Here is a 20,704-nt window from a genome sequence, read left to right on the forward strand (position 1 = left end):
TATTGGTATTATGAATGCCTGGTACCTGGTTGGAACTTTTTTATGGTAGAGTGCTGAGGATATATTGAGGGCAGCCTGAGGAAAGAAGCTGTTCTGTAGTCTGGTGGTACAGTACGGCACTTACACAAAGTTGTTTTAGCATTGCAACATCACAGTAATTAATAATAAATAGCCACAAATAAATGCATTACCTTGTTGCTGTGCATCCTGCTAACAGCTGTGTTAATACTACCGCATTTGTCCACAGGGGCTGCCAGAATCAATAACAACTGAAAGTTTCTCGCAGCAGCTTTAAAGGTGCAGTATGTAAGATTATAAAAGCAATACAGGCGCTGCAAGAAAGAAGCCTTTCGGTCTTCATCAGGGCTCATGATGACCCATGGGCCCTGATGAACACCACTGTCGTAAACACAAATCCCAGGTCTGTAACAATTAGTCAGACGTAATGTAGCTGCTATCTACAAACAAAACTCATCACGTCATAACATGTTATGTGTTGAAAACTTGTATGTTGTAGTAAACATGTATGTAACACTGTGATCCTACCCTCTCACTGAAGTTACATAGTGCAGAAACAAGTGATAGGGGGGCAGAGTGGCTGAGACAGAGACACCATTCCTGTTACAAGACACTGTAGCATCAACATGATTTTAAAGCTGCTATTTTAAAGTAAAAAATTTACATAATGAATCTTCAAATGCAACTTTGAGATACTTGTTCTTTAGTATTTACATATTTGCTGCTTCATACCTCTACTCCGGTTACACCCCGCCTTTCCGAAACCCCGCTGTTTCGAAAATAGACTTCCATTCATCGTAATGGCGGGGTTTCCCATTTTTTCTAAAGATCCTGCTATTCCGAAAAGGCTATTGGGGAAACCCTAACCCTAACGGGAAGTAATTTGAACTTGAAAGTCAGAACAGCGTGTTTTTGGGAGAGGGTCAGAACAGCAGTGTTTCGCAGTGGAGGTGTTTCAGAATGGAAGGCTGTCCCCCTCTACTCCACCTCAGCAGGAAACATTATACCTTAGATTATTTCATTAATGAACAAATTATCAAACATTGTTGCATACAACTTGCCAACAGAGTAAAGTCGTTAAAATGAGCTCCACCTTGACGAGCTAAAACATAAAACCTGCTTTCTTATTAATTTGTAAGTAGCCTTATTGTAGCAGTCCAATAGTTTGACTTGCTATTTTTCTTTGTTTGGGCTGATTTTCCTCATGACTGATTGCAGGGGATACAGAGCACCTGTGCACAGGTGGGGACACTGACTCCTGATGAGTGGAAGCAGCTTGGGGCGTTTCCCTCCCAGCCAATCAGGGTGTGATGACGCCCTGATTGAAAGGCTTAAGTAATCCAATTAGGGCTGATGTCAGATTTTCACATCACGATCAGAGTTCACGATAGTGAGTTTATTGTGATAAAATGTATAAATAATATGACATTTTACTGTGTGTTGTCTCTTTTTTGGCAAATGAATAACACCCAAAAATTTAAGTGTAGGGAGTCTGAGAGGTCTCACCACAACTATGTATTGTGAGTACTTTTACCGTTGATCTTAGATAATACATCAGAAATGCTTTTGGATCCAGGACTTTTCCTTGAAGAATATTTGTATCTTCTCTTGTTATTTTAGAGGCAGTGAATAATAAGATCATTTTCAGTCAATTTCCTGTCGTGGCTCAGTTTCTTTAGTAGATAATATTACATTACAAGTCATGGAAAGCTCCACCATAAACGTTGTGTAACTCCCAGTAACAGAGCGTCACATGACTGATAACAGCTGTGTGAGATAAAACAGACTTTATAGCTGAGCTGGAGGACGAAGTGCCTCTGACACCTGAGGAGCAACACTTTGTGCTGAGAGGTTTGTAGTTTTTCTATTTTAACTCAACGTGTGATTGTCAGGACACACAGCTTTCTGCCCGGTGCTGATCACTCCTCCACTCTTCTCCTCTCCCCTCTCACAGGCGGATATTTGAGCATTTTGCGCCACCTTGTGAGAGAAGCGCTCCCCCAGCAGCGTAAAGCCTCTGTGACAAGATGGTGTCACTGACTGTCACTCTGCAGCAGCACACGGACGAGGTGAGCTGCTGCGCCTTCTCTCCATCCCTCCTGGCCACCTCCTCCGGAGATAAGACCCTCCGCGTTTATAACACCGCGGACTTCTCGGAGCTTCCCTTCTCTCCTCTGTCGGGTCACGGTTACGGGGTTCACTGCTGCTGCTTCAGCTCGTGTGGCAGCTACCTGCTCAGCTGCTCCACGGACGGCTCGGTCATCGTGTGGGGCTCGGGGACAGGTGAGGTGTCCGCGGTGCTGCAGCACCCGGGCCGCAGTCCGCTCCGAGTGTGCGCACTGGCGCCGGACTCCTCCCTCCTGCTGGCCGGGGCCTGTGATGGCACCGTGGCCCTCTGGGACTTCCCCTGCAAGACACTACGCAGGTACAGTGTGACCCAGTGTGAATCACACCACATCATCTGTTACAGCTGCTTATCTTTAATATGGAGGGCCATTTCACCAGTGTGAAGTGAAAAAAACATCCTGTTAGTCACTATAATGAGAAATAATCTTATTTGTTTCTCAAATAATGACTCACTATCTCAAAATAATGGCTCACTATCTCAAAATAATGACTCACTATCTCAAAATAATGACTCACTATCTCAAAATAATGGCTCACTATCTCAAAATAATGACATAATATCTCAAAATGGCGACATATCTCAAAATAGCGACATAATATCTCAAAATAGCGACATAATATCTCGAAATAGCGACATAATATCTCGAAATAGTGACATAATATCTCAAAATAGTGACTTAGTATCTCAAAATAATGACATAGGATCTCAAAATAATGACATAGGATCTCAAAAAAATGACATAGTATCTCAAAATAATGACTTAGTGTATCAGAATAATAACCTAATATCTCAAGATAATGAGTCTGTATCTCAAAATACTAACATAATATCAAAATAATGAATGACCAGATGCAGTGAAGTGAGCGAGGCCAGTGTCGTGGCCTGCTGCTTCTCTCCCTGTGGCCAGATGTTTGTGACCGGATGCACCCGTGGGGACCTCAAACTCTGGGACATGGACATCAGCCTCCTGCATGCTCAGAAGGATGCCCACGACATGGGAGTCACCTGCTGCAGCTTCGCACCCCAGTTTAAAATTGGTGAGTGCTTAGTTTGTAAAGGGTCAGTTCAACCAAAACACACATTTTCAATTATATTCACGTCAATGTCTCGACATGCAGATAGTTTGTCTGTTGATGATTTTAGATATTTTCTTCTGTCTGCCACCAATCCAAACAATGGAGATGAATTATATTTTAGTCTGTATAATTAGTCAATTGGTGCAATTAATTAACAACTAGTTTTATACTTTATTTGTTATTTGAGTGATTTATCAGGTAAAATACCAATTGTTTGCTAGTTCTGTTTTCTTTCATGTGAAAAATCTAAATATCTTTGGGTTAGTAAACAAAACAAGCAATCTGAAGACTGGGCAAGTTCAGTCAGTAGATTTCAGTTTGGCCCAGCGGTGGAAGAAGTATTCAGGTCCTTTACTTAAGTTAAAATATCAATATCATACTCCTTATTACTTAAAGTAAACGTCCTGCATTTAAAATCTTACTTAAATAAAAGTATGTGTGCATTATCAGCAACAATTTACTTAAAGAAGGAAAAGTGAAAGTACTCATTGTGCAGTAACATGATTTATTATTATGTTTATTATTATTATATGTTGCATTTTACTGCCGTAGATGTTCAATCGTCAAGCTGAGCTAATTTCAACTACTTTACACACTGCGTGGTTGTTTTATTGAGAGCAATGCATCATGATATGTAAGATCATCATGTGTTGGGAGTGTTGCTGCCCGCCGAGAACTAAGTAATCTTTAAAAATGTTGACTTTTCAAAAGAAAAACAGCCTGTTTTATTTTTGCGATGATGCATTCTTCAGCTAATCCAAAAGGGTTTTTAATTTGTTTATTTAGCTGAAGAATGAGAAATTCTCAGCCCATGAAGGGTTTATGAACACTTTGTCATTCAGTTCAGAAACATTAAAATTCAAGATAACCTCTTTTGAAGACACATGATTTTCACTGGACAGGAAGGGTATGACATATTGTAATCTGAAAAGTAACTAGTACTTAAGTGCCTTAAATTTGTACTTCAGTACTTGAGTAAATGTACTTCGTTACATTCCACCTTAGCTCATTACAGTACACTAATTCATTATGCACAGTTAGCATTTCATTAAGAGCAACCTGTTGCATTTTTATCCTTGAATCAAAATGACTTTTATATGTTTGTTCGTTGCCACGTTTCAGGAATAAAAACCATGTTTTTGTTAATGGAGTCTGGCTTTAATCCAAACACTTATATTTCCGCCACATACAGGGTAAAAGAAGCTTGTCACGTAATGTTACACTTCAAAAACAGACCGTCAGATTAAATTTGTCTCCTTTTGTTGTTAAACCCAGTCAAGCATGAGAACATTCAGGAGGAGAAAATGTGTCTGTTTTTTGTCCTGCAGACGGCTGCTGTGTGGAGTTTCGACTGGCCTCCTGTGGCCAGGACAGCCAGCTGAAAATATGGATTGTTTCCCAGCGTGAAGGAGCAGGTAGGCCGACCTCACTGCCCGCTTCCCTCAACTGAAAGCTCTCTCACTCCATCGCCCCTGAGATAGATAGAGAGAGAGAGAGAGAGAGAACCCACTGACTGCTTTAACCTTGAAATCTCTCTGTAGAATAGAAGATTTTATTAGTGTGTGTGGAATAAATCAGCTGCAGACTGACTCATTAATAATGGATCGCTTTAAGACATTCTGCTGAAATACAGCAGAGGACCGTGTGTGGAGAAGAGTTTGGAGGAAATCAGGTGCATATATCCAGTGTGACATTTATATCTTGTACGACCGGCAGCAGAACAAGAACATTTCGTGTACGCTCACAGCTTGTGTAACCAGCCTGCAGACTGTATTCCTCTTAGTGTGCGAACACGCCATGTTGATAGTTGCCGTGGTAACTGTTGTTTCCCACATGTTGTCCCACATGGTGACCCGCTGTGGTTCATGGGGATAATTCATCTCTGAGCATAACAATGTCTTCGTTTCATTTCATGAAGATGTAGTTTTTCATATACTGTTCTAATATGTGCATTAAGGAGGACACGCTTTAAAGGAACAGTTCAGCCAGAGATGAAAGTTATGTCATTATCTGCTCATCCCCAAGGCGATTGAAAATCAGGGGAAGTTTCATGGTCCACAAAACATTTCTGGAGCTTCACAGCAAAACAATCAATCAATCAATTTATTTATGTAGCCCCTCTCAAACAAATCAAAATACAATTCAAAGTGCTACAAGTGATTGAAAAAACATGGGATATTAAGTAAACAAAAATGGATTTAGAGAGTAATGCACACCACTTGCAATAACATTAGTAGTTAAAAAAATAAAAATAAAATTATAAAAAAATAAATACAAGCAATAACAAAACAACAATAAAGATAAAATATGACATGTAAAAGATGATTTTTAAATGTTAATAAAATGGAATAACACAATAATAACAAAACAGTAAAATATAAATACAAATCTATGTAAAATATAGATATATAAAATGGAAATGATAAAAAACAAGTATATAACATTAATATATGCATAACATTAAAACCATAAAATTGTAAGACGCTACACAAAAGCCAGACTGAAAAAACTGAAGTACATGGAGACTTGTTTTAAACCATAGAAAAATCATCAACAACAAAAACATAAAATGGCTCCATATAGCTCATCCAGCTCCATCCCAAATGTCAAATTTGAAAGGCGTTATTTATAACTTTGAAGCGCTGTCGAGCTTATGCGCCCACTTCACACAGGGTGTGCGCTAACGCTCTTAGCTTAGCAGCTAAAGCGAAGATTTCATCTTATGAAAATGTGTAAATCCTGTCAATCAGTTTGACATCTTGGGACTTGTGGAGACTTGAATAACACCAGACGAGCTGTATGGAACCGTTTTATGTTTTTTTCAAATGTTTTTTAATGTTTTAAAACAAGTCCCCATCTACTTAAGCTGCTTAGGAGAACGCTGTTTTGCTGTGAAGCTCCAGAAACGTTTTGCAGACTACAAAACTTCACACAACCTTCCATCGGCATGGTGGTGATTAGGTAACGATGGAATTTTCTTTTTTAGGTGAATTGTTCCTTTAACCCACTTTCATTGTGATATGAGAAAGAGTGTAGATGATTCAGGAAAGCCACGGGGCTGGGTTTGAAGCTGAGCTCACAGTCTGTATGGAACATATTCAAAGTCCCTGCTTACTCTGTGTAGCAGCTCCATGTTTTTATGGCTCCATATCCAGAGGAAATAGTCTTATTTCCACGTCTGTTCGGGAGCTTAAATCATTCATGTTGTCAGTTTTGCAGCCGTTTCCTTCCACCCAGCAGCATATGTTGACTACTTGATTGTGCATCACATTTGTTTTATTTTGATGTCTCAGGTGTTCATTTAAATTTTGTCAGGTTTAATAATGCATTTTTCTCCCCTCTTACTCTGATGTATTGGTGTTTATCACATCATGAATATGCATGAAAATAACACATTAGCCTCCCACAGAGCCTGAAAACAGTATTTTTACTCTAATGGAGAGGTGGGAGGTTAGATTTAATACACGTGTATTTACAGGCTGATGATTTAAATACTGCTACAGACCAATTAGGTTTGGCACCGTGAATTATTGCTCCATGCGCCAAAGTGTGTCTTCGTATGTGAGGCGGTGAATGTCTCAGGTTCACAGCCGAAAAAAGAAAATCTTTTGTTTTCAAGCAGCTGTCAGCGGGTGGCACAGCTGCAAGCCAGCGAGAGGGAGGAGAGTTATTGACAAAAAGTTTGTGCGTGTGTGCGGTGATGCGCTTTGAAGTGTGTGCTTGTCAGTTCCAGAGAACATATTTTAGTGTTTTTGTGAATTTGCAGGAGGTCGGTAGTGAAACGAATACAGACAAGTTTATTTCATGTTTTTTGTCAGAACTTGATTTTTATTTTTCAGTGACTTCCTATCACCCATTACAGTTTTAAAACATAAAGATGAGTAAAACATAAAAAAATCAATAAATGAAATTGTAAAATAAGATAAAATATTAAAAAACACATAAAGATACTACTATCTAACTGTATCTAGGTTGAGGGATAGGAGAGTTAACCTTTCCTTCGTGTGTGTGTGTATGTGTGTGCGTGCGCGTTGTCGACCCTCAGCCTGTGTCATGAAGTTGCTTCACACTCTCACCAGCCAGTCGGCTCCAGTTCTGTCTTGTGCCTTCTCCTCTGATGGAGAGCTGGTCGTCTCAGGGTAAGAGACACACACACACACACACACACACACACACACACACACACACACACACACACACACAGAGAGAGAGACACACAGACACACAGACACACACGAGCAGCACTAATAAACACCTCCCGCGTTCGGTAACTGAATATTGACTTTTGTGGCAGTCGGGCTGACGTTCTGTAATGTCATTTGCTGTATTATTTGCATGAAATCACTCGCTCATTTGGGGCGAATTAGTTTTAAATTAATCTCTCCTCCATGTTGAAAACGCGCCTTTTTTTTCCTCAGTGCTGTAAACAGCAGATGCCACTGCTGAGCACCGATCCTGCTGTTCTCTCTATCGGCCACAGGAGGAGTGTGTTATCTGGCTTCAGTTCAAACAGAGTGAAGGTTAATCTGTGCTCTGTTTGTAGTGCTTTTGTTTGACTAGAGGCCAATTTTCATCTTTTATTGTTATTATTATTTTTATTATTATTATTATTATTATTATTATTATTATTGTTATTATTATTGTTGTTGTTCTATAATCAGAGGTGGGAAGTAACGACATACAAATGCTCAGTATTTTTTGAGTATACATTTTTAGCTTTTTATTTATGCTCCACACATTTTAACACAAATATCTGTACTACAGATTACTACTCCTTACATTTTCAAAACAGGTTCCCTGCTTTAGTTTTAATGCATTTTAGGGGAATCATTGATTATTTTTATTTTGCATCATTGCACGGCGCCTTCCCAACATCACAAGACTGATTTCAACCTATCAGCAGACGTAGCAAGACGAAACCGACAGAGAGTGGGAGTTTAATGTGGAGAAAAAGCTTGTAGTGTTATAGTGTCTCGTATCTGCAGAGATCCTCCAGCCCACTGTCTGGATTTTTTTATTTTCTCACTTTGTTGCTGTGCTCGGGATGCTTTACCAACCCAAAATGTCGGTATTTGACGTCCTGGGAACGAGACTCAACAATCAGCTATCTTTCTGGTGCGTTTAAGAACAGCTGGGACAAATCTTACTAATTCTACCTTCAATACTTAGTTTATTACACATCATATTACTTTTGTTAATATGATGTGAGCTTCAGTTAGCACAGAAATGGCCGGTAAATTGTCCTTCAGAGGAATACTTTTTACTTGTATACTTTGAGTACATTTCAGAGCCTGTACTTAATTACTTGTTCTTGAGGAAAAGAGTCTTTGGGTTTTGGGCTGTCGGTTGGACAAAAGAAGCCATTTGAAGACGTTACTTTTGACTTGAGATGAGCATTTTTCACAATTTTTTGTCATTTTATGGACTAAACAAATCATTAATTGCGGCCCTAATGCATACTGATGTTAAGGTTACACAAAAAGGGCCCAAATGCAGACAAAATGCAAGCTTTGCTGAAAAATTGATAATAAAAACAGGCAGCAGGAAAAACAATGAACCAAGGAAATACAAAACATTCAAAAACGAAAGTACAAACAAAAAAAATGTGGGTAACTCGGGCAGGAACACAGGTGAAACACAAGAAACAAACCCAGCGCAAACACCGGGAACAACACAGACAAACTGACAAAGAGAGCTGACTTAAATACACAGGAAGCTAATCAGGAACAGGTGAAACTAATCAGGACAATCACAAGGAAGGAAAACAAGACAAAGACAGGAAGTAAGAAAACATGAGACATGAGGAAGAACTTTACAAGAGATTCTCCAAATGAAGCTGACTGTTTACTCTCATTATTCAACAGCTCAGTGGATAAAAGCGTTGCAGTATATGATGCGGTAAGTAAAACACTTTGTTTAGCTTTGCTGCTTCAGTTAACAGTGACAGAGGCGATTTCCAAACAATAAATCACAGCCACAGTAAACACAGAGATGCCAAACATTCCTGTTTTGTCCATGTTTGTTTGCACCGTTTACAGAACCTGGGAACCCTGCTCCACACTCTGAAACAGCACGACAGGTAAATGACCCGACCTCCCGCTGCCGTGCAATCTCAGCAGCCATCAGACAAACAGCAGAAAAGAAATCCCAGTGTTTTTAGATCAAAATTTGTGATTTTTGCCTGATTAGCTTCTCCCAGAAGCACTGGGTGCATGCGGTGATGCAATAGTATATTCTCCAATGCTGCTTTCCAGACAGTCATTGAAGTGGCACCGCAGGTAGGCACCAGCAGAGCTTTGAAGTGCATGAAAGGATTTAAGATACTGTACGATCTAAGACTCTTTTTTTTATTTTATTTTATTTTTTTTAAGGGTAGATTGAACCTGACTTTAAAAGCTGATCTCTTCCTGTGCCAGTTTTAGTCTGTCATGCACACCCTTCACACTTCTGCTCCTCTTCCACTTCCTCCTCCCTGCAGGTACGTGACTGCTGTTGCTCTGTCTCCCACCATGCCGTGGATTGCAACCGGCTCCATGGACAGAAGCGTTAACGTGTGGAGAATAGGAGATGGAGTCAGCACCACCGGTAAATACTTAGCGGGGAGTTGTTTAGGTTGGCGCTTACAAATGAGCAATCACTCCACTTTTTTAAAACAGACTGTTTGCAGTGGTTCAAAGCCCAGAAGCCATTCAGAGTGCCAAAGCCTCCCAAAAGAGTGTTTTGGGAGATATCCAGCAGGAGAAGCTCCCATTACATGTGCGTTGCTGTCTGGCTACGGTGTCTAGAGGAGGAATTGTGATTGATGTTTATTGGTGCAGCGGGCCAAACTACCACTGAGCCTCAGAGAGCTGTTGTTATGGAGGTGAATCCTCTCAAAAAGCCAACATGAAAGAAAATATTTGGAATACTAAATGAAAAGGTGCAATCGTCAGACATCTGGAGGCCTTGAAGCTTCATCGGGGCAGCTCCCCAGCTGCCATTAGTCAGGCTCATGTTGACAAAGCAAATTCCATCTCAGTGAAGATCGGCCTTTTTTGTATGTCTCTACCTTGCTCTCTCTCTTTGTCTCCCTTTTCCTTTAATCTTGTTTCTTCCTCTCCTTTCACATATTAAAGTTATTCTCTTTTATGTTTTTCTGCAGCAGCTGAATCAAAGGAGACAACGTGCCAAGGTAAATAAATGCATCACTCATCCGCCGATATCTTTAGTTACACTTTGAGCTAAAAAAAAACCCACTGCTGTTTTATTTGAATGTGACTGGTTCAGATATCAGAGTCTTGTTCAGGTGTTTGGGAAATTTAATGTCTCGATCCATGGAAAGCATTTATTGTTGTAGCGCACTGTCGCTTATTTTTATTTATTTTTTCTCGTGTGCTGTATACCGTGTTGTGTGAACCCAACAAAGGTGCTTCGGTGAAGCTAATGGGATCCAAAAAAAAAAAAAAAAATCAAATGAAATAGCTACCGTCTGGCGTTAAAGGATAAGGCTGCAATTATTCAATGTTTTTCCTAATCCCATGAAAAGACTGAAACCAACAATGTGTCGGCCTGTTTCTCACCACTTCCACAAGCCCATTTGCTCCGACTGAATTGTTTAAAACGGGTCACACATATATAGTTTCATTCTCAAATGATCCCATTAACTGTTTAATGGATTGCTTTGAAATTTGGTGCAAGCGTTCTTGTCCCCTCAGGATTTAGAGGAAAAATACCATGGTTTATGAATAAAATTAATGACATTCCCATCAGCCACAGCTGTACTTTGTGTTTAGTGCTGATTTAGCAAGTGTTAGCATGCTAATATGCTTAACCAAGATGGTGGAGATGAAGCATATTAGCATGCTGAGTCCCAGTGCCTGTCAAGCCAAAGTATTGCTACATAGAGCAGCTAGCTGTAAACATTTGCTACTGTTGCTCTCTGCTAGCAGAGCAGGAAAAAAAGCAGTGCAAGATATGACTAACTGGTCACCAAAATTGTATTTAAATATCCCCTACACAACCATATTACACCCTTTTGTGGCTCCAGAGGAAACTGTATGTTCCTTCCTGTGATGTCACTCAGTGGCTAAATGGCATTGTGGGTAATGTAGGCACTAATTTTGAAAAGCAGTCCACTGGTCTAACATTGCACTCCTATAACACGGATGGACCCAAAATGGACAGTTTAAAAAATATGATCAAAATCGATACAGCAAAACCAGAGATATAATTGTCTTTATTTGACGCATTGTTCTTCTTTTCAGAACCTGGTGCCTACATTACCCACAATGCAACTTAGCCACTGGGTGACATTACTGGAGGCAGCTTCCTCTGGAGCCACAAACGGCTTTATTATAGTTTTCTACATATGCAGTAGTGCTCCCCAAGACTTGTAAACACACTTTAATGTGGAGTTACCCTTTAAGTCACTTAATTAGACCTCCTCTCTAAATAAAAGGCTTGATTGACATCTTTCTCTCCCTCCGGGTAGTTTAGTTCTGATGCACCTGTCAAGCTTATTAGTGCACAGAGTGTGATGAGTGTGAACTCATCAGGGGGTCTTTAGTTCAAAGAGTTCAAAGCCTCAGTTTCAAATGAATAGAGTGTTGATCTGACATCAAGTCTGGAAGTTTCTTCTCGATACGAGCTCGGTTTTTTATTGAGGTCTACGGCGCACAGAAATAAGCTGTCAGGCTTCAGCTGACAAAACATATTAATCAGTTCTTTTAGAAAACCAGACTTCTCCTGTGAATAACAGAGGTGATGAGGAGAGCTTCACATGTGCGTCTGTCCAAGTAATTAAGCAGCACAGTCTGCAGTGAAGCTCCGTGAGGTTTTCATGCTTTTGGCAAACTGTTTCCATGACTCAGCCTCCTAGACTGGGAGACTCCACACTCTATCAGAGTCAGGAGGTGGTGTTACTCCGCTCAGTGTCCTGCAGACCAAATAAGTGGAGATTTCCACTCAGTGCATGTGCAACTGTGCTTGGGGCAGGATTCTGTTTTTTGTTGCATAGTTGTACTCTTGCCCAAAGAAGGAGAAATCACTTTTAAACAACATGGCAATTTCTGTTTAGTTTTTTTGTTTTTTTTAAATAAATGACCCCATGTTGGCCCCATGTTGACGATTATGGATATTTCCAGTGCAGCTGCAGTAGAGGGCAATGAGAGCACATTTTTATGTTAGTGGTTTGCAGTGGCAGTCAGCTGATTAGTCCACCTCTTTGGTTTGGACTGAAATATCTAAACAACTCCTGGATGGCTCAAGGTTTAAAGGGACAGTTCACCCCAAAATAAAACATACATCCAGATTGTTTTGTTTGATTTGCTGAGAATGTTTTTTTTTGTTTTTTAGAAAAGTAAGTAGCCACGCTAACTGCAGTGAATTAAATTCCAGTGGAAATAAAAACAAAAGATATGAACATTTGAATCCCTTTCTCTGTGAGGAAGTCAGTTGCATGAGCCCCCTCTGCTCAGGTTATCAAGCAAGGCACTCTTTGTCGATGCTAACATGGAAGGTTACTGCTTTAGAGCAAATATCCATGTTTCCACGTGCACAATCAATAAACTCAAGCCCAGCCATTAAAGCTGCACAACACAGCCACGCCACCAGCCGTTGCTGTTGCAACTAACGCCCCATGCTAACCCCCTTTTCCCTGCCAACCTGGGAAAATTCCTCCTGAGTGCAGCTGTCTTGTGTTATCCTCCATGCGCCACATGCCCAGGGCTGCATTGTCCCTGCTGTAACCCACGAAAAGACATTATCGTCTGGACACACAGCAGGAAAAGGCGAACAAACGGAACTCATAGCAGCTCAACACTCCAAAAACATTCATTGCAGGAACTATTTTCTTTCTACCAAACAACACCCGACAACCATATCTTTCCACAGAATGGCCGAGAGGCTAGTTAACCAAGCAACAATCTAGCTAACGTCATAGCTGAGACGAAGAGGACGACATTAATGTATATTTTCTGTGGATTATCTTGAGTTACTGGGTCAAGAGACATTGCTGTTGAGGTTTTTTTGGTTTTGTTTGAGGTTTTTTTTGGCGCTTTGAGCTCCACAAGCTGAGTGCGATCTAGTTCTATTACGTTCGAGAAAAGGCAGACATCTCTTAGGCTTATATCTCCAAACTTGGCAACTCACACCAAAGTAATCTAGACAGATAAATAGCACTACAGCTAAGATAAAAAATATGTATTTTGGATTTTGGGGTGAACTGTCCCTTTTTTAATATTTACCTTCCTGGACACTCGACACAAAGATGGTGGAGGAAAAATACGCATTGATCGGTGAGATGAGGTGAGGGGGGCTAACGCTAACATGTGGTTAGCGTGGTAATGAGCAACACCTCCCAGTCGTCAGGGTTATCCTTCACGTGGCTAATGATGGGCGATGGGAACCACGCGGCTGCTGTGGGGTGTCATTAACGTTGGCGGCTCACAACAGGCCAGTTTATCTGGGCCTCGTATGATAAATGACGGCCGCTCGCTCCCATAGTGTCACGTGAAGGTTGATGAGCCGCATGCTGGCAACACAACGCTGGGTTTAATTTTCTTTTCTTTGGCAGGGCAAGGATCAGTGTGTGTGCGTGTGTGTGCGTGTGTGTGCGTGCAGGAAAGTAATTGTCACCCTCCATATCAGCACTGAGGGAGTGTGTCCTTTTCTGTGGAGTGTGAGGGGAAATTGTTTGTTTGCATCAGATAAGTTGTGTTGCAGGAGACGGGGGTATAATAGCAGAGCACTTCCTCCCTTCCTGTTGTACGTTTTTGCAGGAAGGAAGTTGCCGGGTCACTCCAGGCTGCTGCTTGCTGATTGGTCGGAGGAGGATGTGCAGACTTGGCTGTGCGAGGAAGGACTGCAGGAGCTCGTCAGCATCTTTAAAGCCAACAACATCGACGGAGCAGAGCTCAGCCGGCTGAACAAGGAAACGGCCGCCGAGCTGGGAATTGGTGAGGACGGAATGTAAAACGCAGTCATGCACATGAGTGTACAGTACACACACACACACAAACACACACACACTCTCACAGGGACGCTGGTTTTCAGTGTTTTTGTAGGGATTTACAGTTTGATCCTAAAACATGACAAGCTCGAATCGGATAGTGTGATATAAGCCTCTTTTTATCGATGCTCTGATTTATTTTTTTTCCCCCCAAGCACACCCAACTCTCCCCCAAATAGTGATCTGATTCATGGACGTGAGGCTGCAGCTTTTCTATCTGCTTATACAATCACAAATCATGCTGCGAGGACAGGAACCCACAGGATGACCTTTACGTCACAAACAATGATAATCCCTCTGAAAATAAGATTAGTCCTCTCAGGGTCGTCCAAGGTCTCGGTGTGGAGAGTCACTGTACAAACAAAAATATGGCTCCAACACTAAAGTACAGCAGCAAACAATGTACAAAAGTCAGCATCATTTTCTCCACTGAGGCAATCTGTTATGGTTAGCTTAGCTTATTTTAGCTTTTAACAAATTAAACAGCTGTGAGATATAAGATGTAACGTGTTAATGAATGAGCTTTAAAAGTGCTTTTAGGGGATTTTGTTACCCTGACACAGAGCCAGGCTAGCTGTTTCCCCCTGTTTCCAGTCTTCATGCAAAGCTAAGCTAACCGACGTTTTCACATTTACTATACGGATATGACAGTGGTATCAATCTTCTTATCTTGCTCTCGGCAAAAAAGTGATTAAGTGTGTGTCCCAAAATGTTGAACGATTCATTAAAGGAGAGATGACATTTTACTTTAAAGGGGCACTATGTAGTTTTGGAGAAGAAATTCAAACTCAGAATTTTAATATTTACAATATGAACAAGGTAATTAGACAAACCATAACTGAATAAACTGAAAATAATGTCCCCAGAACACTGTTTGAAGCTAGAAAGGTGGCAGGGTCTGCCACATATAAACAAAGTAAAACAGTATGAAATTGTGTTGTCCTTTAAGGTCAGTTTATTTGTTCAGTTTATTCAGTCATGAAAACGAAGAGAGTTTGTTTAGGCATAAAAATCTTTCTCTTCTAATTAACATGTCTTCCCCAAAACTACATAGTGCACCTTTAAAACATTTCAAAAATAAATCAACATTATCAACAAATTGTGAAGAAACAACCGTGCTGACATCCACTGAAGTTAGAATGCTAACCAGCTAGCCCCGTCTTGCCTCGTAATACCATTTGTACCAGCAGGAGGCAGTAGTCACCACATTATAGGGATAATTGCAAAAAAAGCGTGAGTATCAGTCGATGCATCGATATCAGATTTCTACACTCCCTAATATCGGTACCGGCCCCAAAAATCAAGTATTGTTCAGACGCTCATAACCATTTTAAAATGCACCTTTGATCGGCATGTGAGTGACTCAGTTGCGCACAAAAATCACACACAATTAGTGAAATTGACGAAAAGCCTTCTGAATAATGTTCTTCATTGTTAGAGCTGATCTCTCACCTCTTCTTCTTCACACAGGTCTCTCTTGTTCGTCCTCGCTGCTGATTAAAACCTAATCATTTTCCCTTACAATAACACATTTTGGGGATTTTTTTATTGACCTTGTGTTTTGTGTCCTTGTTGCAAATTTGAGTGCTTTCAATGTTTCAAGAAGCGCTATCTTGAATTCTAAATGACAGACACATATTTTAAGGGGAATTTAACAGATAGTCGAACGCTTAGAGAAGCTGTTTTTACTCTGATTACGGTTACTTAGTGCCAACTGTAATCATGTAACGAGCTTCATCACAATCACGATAATAACGACCTTATTGACGTCTGTTGTGTTTGCTTTAATTGGACAGCGGTAGACGCAGTTAAAAAACAAGAGTAAAGACAACTTCCCTCGGCTGCTGCTCAGCGATGCAGAGCATGTCCGCTGGACTGAGCGGCTCTCTTCCATGCGTTCAGCATGGAGGACGGCTCTCATCATTACCACAGAACGAGGACAGAGGAAACGTCACATTTCCTGTCCTTTTTGTGCTGCGCAACCAACAGCGATGATTTTCCATGCATGCTGTTAGTTTAAACGTGCGCACGTGCATAGACACACACATGCCCACGCGCACACACAGTAAATTAGATTCCAGCGCACTTCACTTGATGAAATATTCATGAATCTTTGAGTAAGAGGAGGGGAAAAAAAAGTTCCACTCGGATATAATTCAGTGTATCTCTGCGGAGACAGCCTCATTCTGCAGTTTTATTGTGGCGTCTCATCAAATTATCAATCTAAATGTAAAGTGGACAGTATAGCACTAATGGCTGGTGGGAACTTATGGAAACCTTAAACCCCGTACAGCTGTTAAGTGCAGTTTTTCTATCCAGGATTAGTTCATTGGATGAATCAGAGAGCTTAATGGGTTCAACGTGTTTCGCCGAGAAGACGTTTTGATTAAGCACTATCACTTTTCCCCGAAGGATTCAAGCTACTTGTGATTGCGACAGCAGGCCTCCACTCCGCTGCGTCTGTCTGTTTTAAACTCGAATGCAGGATTTTCAGGGCACTGAGTTCACGGTAAAGAGGTAGCCACATTCTTGATGCTTTCCTCCCTGCGTCTCTGCTTCCTGCTCTGTGAATGAGTAAAAAAAAAAAATCACGAAGGTCTGATCCAGTTTCTTCAGAACATGGTTCCCCTAAACATCAGGACATATGGGAAAAAAGTTTTTGAGTACAGACATGCATGTTAAAATGATGCTAAAGTATTTATTTCAATTCAAACTACGACACAGACTCCGTTATTCTATAAAACAAATACTATCCAGAAGTCTCTCCCATGTGTATTAAATTCGCAGTCATCAGACGAAGCTGGAAGCCGTACTTTTATCGCTTCTTCCAAAAATTATCTAATTTAGTCTGGCATTCCCGACATCATTTCCAAAGTCATAAACTCAAACCTCAAACCAGATGGTTTATTAAGCATCCTCAGCAAATATGACTGCATGACGAACAGCTTAGACGCTTTATATCTTATTCCCTCATCAGCACTGTAGCTGCCGTTGAGGAGGTCTGTGGCGTGTTTCTCCGGGAATTTGGGGCTTTTAGCAACACGAGGGAGTTTAGATTCTGAAGGTGGATATTTGTAGGCTGATTCCTGTATTATTACTTCATTATTGTATTCAAGGAAAGGCTGCTAACTTTAGCTCTCTCAAAAAACAACCATTACTGAGCAACTGAATCTGGAAGCTGTAACCTCGGAGTATGAGTGTCACTAAAACAGAGTTTGTTTTATAACCATCATCATATTACAGTTACTAATCTGACAGACACAAAGAGATACATCACTATACATCCTGCAGACAGCTGTGTTTTAAAAAAGGAAAACACTCGCTTTCAAAACAAATGAACATACGAGCCAGAGCAGGATCGGTGGTGCTCATACCGCTTTTGTCCACAGGGGCCGTCAAGAGCACGGATCAGTGCTCAGACGTCTTTGCGCCCTCTTTTCAACCAGCTAAAATGCGGTTTACAACATCGTGTCGCAAAACACAAATAATTTGTTCATTTGTGGGTTGAAAGAGAGATGATACAGTGTGAAGAGTGCAAAATCTGGTCTACATAAAGACGTACTTTCAACACATTTAATGTGTCATATAAAATGACATAAATATGGAACAATTTCGGCTGAACAGGAAGCTTCCAGGACATCGTAACCGGAGGCAGTGCTATAGATTAATATAAAAATAAGACATAGTCTTCACAGGGTTCGAGTCCGACCTGTGGCCCTTTGCTGTACGTCATCCCCCCTCCTCCTGTCACCTCTCAATGCTGTCCCATCAATAAATCCATGAAAAGGCCAAGAAATAAAAAAAGACAACATCGCAGCAGCAAAATGAATAAATAAATAATTTTTAGTTTTAAACCACCCATAGCTTTATCTGGATCAGCACCAAAAGTTAATGGCGTCTATTCTGCGCCGAGACCCATCCTCCATCCAAGTTAAATGGAAGCCTGTTCACTATTTTTTATGTAATCTCAATTCAACCAATAAACAAATGGACACGAGTGAAAACATGACTCTGAATAAAAAAGTCAGCCTTTTGAAAAAGATATAACATGTTGGAAAAAATATATTTCTACCCGTCTGTCTTCAGGTTGAAACCAGTAGACAATTTATACCTTGCTAGGAATACTGTGACAGGGAGGGATTACCTCGGCTCGTCTTTAACAATAAATTTGCAACTTCGAATCGAGAATCCAGACCACAAAATGTCACTGCAGCTGCTCTCACTCACTGTATCTCTGTCTGACCTGCACTGCCGCTACACACCGACACATCACTAATCATGTGCGGCTGGAAAGGTCCTCCCTCTATTGTCGCTGGTGGTGAAATGTGCAGCTGATGACAAATTCAAAGGCTGCCGTCAGCGTGCGGAGTGATTTTCTTCTCTTTTGAGTGTAACAATGAGCGACTTTGAGCTACAACCCACACAAAGACACCTTGCCCGAGTTGTGAAGCCATCGTGACACAGTCACGTTGGTCTGGTTCTTTGTGTGTCGGCACAGATTGATCGAGCAGAGGTCCAGATTTACTCCTGCGTTTGTTTAATCTGAGAGACCCCGAGAGGACGGAGTCAGTCTGTCGCCTCGCTGTTTGGGCTTCACACAAGAACATTAGTGGAATAAGTTGGTTTCTGTGAAGTCTTTGATGATAAATTAATGGTTTAATGTTGGATACAAACGATCTCTGCTTCACTGCTTCTTAAGTCAAAGACATTGCGCTGCGTGTGATGTGATTTGGCCGTCGTACTGAACAGAATAATGAGCAGTGTGTTGGTTTCTCAGAGTCTGTGGGCCTCCGCGGTCGTCTCACGAGGAAAATCGAGTCCCTGAAGGCAGAGCAGAGCGGCTCAGACGCCCCAGATGAGTTCCTGTGTCCAATCACCAGAGAGCTGATGAGGGATCCAGTCATCGCTGCAGGTTAGACGACAAATGCTGAAAAGTGCTCACTTCATTCTGTACAGCTCTGTTCCTCCAACAATGAGAACATTATCATCTCATATTAAGTGTCATGTCTGCTCCACAGATGGTTATTCTTATGAGCGAGACTCCATCGAGAGCTGGATCAGGGGCAAGAACAAAACCAGCCCCATGACGAACCTGCCCCTCCAGACCACGCTGCTCACGCCCAACAGATCTCTGAAGACGGCAATCGCACGGTGGCAGTCGAGCCAGTAGACAAGCAGCTCATTTTTAGATTTGCTTGCCAGAATCCAGATTAACAGGTACTTCATCATTAAACAGGAACAAGCTCATCTGATAACAAGCGCTCTTATTATCATCAATCGAAAGAAGTAATTACGATTAATAGAGTTTTGCTCAGAGGATGAGTCAGAGTCGACAGACTGATCAGAATCTGAAGTCTCAGATAAGCTAACGGGGGTTTGGCAAAATACCTGCATGCAAGCCAGTTGTAAGATGTTACACTGTATATTTGAAGACACTCTCTAAAAGCAACACTGTGTCATTCTTCCTCCTCTCACAAATAAAAAGTTAAATTCTTAATCAACAAAATGCAAAACTGTTCAATACTCTCAGGTTGCTGATGATGCCTAACGTTAGCAAAAACAGATATAGCTGCACATGGTCGTGGTTAGCTTACTGACTTTATAACTGTAGTGTGTGAGCTTTTGTTCGACCACGTTTTAGCCTCTGCTATTATCTTTTAATGCTAAAAGTGGTTCAGCAAAAAGTTACATAAGCTCACTTTAATAATGGGGTTAAAGTTAGATGATGTAACTTGACAACCACTTGCTACTGGTCGTAACAGACCTACAGCTGTAGCAGCAAAAGGTTATGGTTATGTTTTCACCTGTGTCCATTTGTTGGTGGCTGGTTTGTGAGCAGGATTACACAAAAACTACTTAATGGATTTCAATGACACTTGGATGGAGGATGAGTCTCTTCCCAGAGACTCATAGACCCTATTAACTTTTGGGTCGGATCCAGATAAGGGACGGATTCAGAATTTCTTTTTTTATCGCTTTCTTTCGTTAATTTCTCAGGGAATAATGCATCGATCTTGATGAAAGAAAGTAGGTGTATTTAGGGGGCCGAGTACAATTTAATGCTACAGCTGGTGAGCTTTAATTCTGGTTGAGCAGTCATGGGTGGTTTAAAATTTAGACTGATACAAGGCTATCTGGTTTGATATTAGATCAGGCTTGATTGAATTAAAGGGGACTGTTGGGCCTTGGTGGAGGTGTGCGCTCTACTGAGTACCATTCTAGTTTCTCATGAATTCAGATTTAAATTTATGAGAGAAAAATCGTGTTATTTTTACTTTAACGTTACTTTGGCCTGTAATTGCAAATTGTGGCCACAGTGGCCACTGTTCAGCAAAACTCCTCCGCTTTAAGAGCTTTATCGATCATCTGCATGACATTCTGCTTTCTGGTCAGTAACCAAACACCTGATCTGTTTAATGTTTACACTTCTGCCAGGTCCACTGTGATTATTAAATATCCTCTTAATGAGACAGACTCTTGTTTTAAAAATAAAAT

At 41.0% G+C, this 20,704-nt stretch overlaps 1 protein-coding gene across 1 annotated transcript; it reads left to right on the forward strand.

The window, feature by feature from the left end:
* Positions 1–1,418: 1,418 nt before the first annotated feature.
* On the forward strand, positions 1,419–20,681 carry LOC141001879 (WD repeat, SAM and U-box domain-containing protein 1-like). The gene is made up of 12 exons (XM_073473027.1): positions 1,419–1,869; positions 1,973–2,443; positions 2,996–3,183; positions 4,551–4,637; positions 7,268–7,361; positions 9,087–9,120; positions 9,261–9,301; positions 9,701–9,807; positions 10,364–10,393; positions 13,980–14,156; positions 18,987–19,121; positions 19,228–20,681. The coding sequence occupies exons 2-12, from the start codon at positions 2,046–2,048 to the stop codon at positions 19,377–19,379; spliced, it is 1,443 nt and encodes a 480-aa protein (XP_073329128.1). The 5' UTR covers positions 1,419–1,869; positions 1,973–2,045; the 3' UTR covers positions 19,380–20,681.
* Positions 20,682–20,704: the final 23 nt, after the last annotated feature.

This window comes from Pagrus major, chromosome 9 (assembly GCF_040436345.1).
Source record: "Pagrus major chromosome 9, Pma_NU_1.0".
In the NCBI taxonomy this organism is placed as follows: domain Eukaryota; kingdom Metazoa; phylum Chordata; class Actinopteri; order Spariformes; family Sparidae; genus Pagrus; species Pagrus major.

What these genes read in the sequence shown, in the direction of transcription:
- LOC141001879 (XM_073473027.1), top strand. Translation starts at nt 2,046, where the DNA reads ATGGTGTCACTGACTGTCACTCTGCAGCAGCACACGGACGAGGTGAGC. An exon ending in GCGTTGCAGTATATGATGCG is followed by an intron (nt 9,121 to 9,260) that starts GTAAGTAAAACA and finishes CACCGTTTACAG; the next exon opens with AACCTGGGAACCCTGCTCCA. An exon ending in AGATGGAGTCAGCACCACCG is followed by an intron (nt 9,808 to 10,363) that starts GTAAATACTTAG and finishes GTTTTTCTGCAG; the next exon opens with CAGCTGAATCAAAGGAGACA.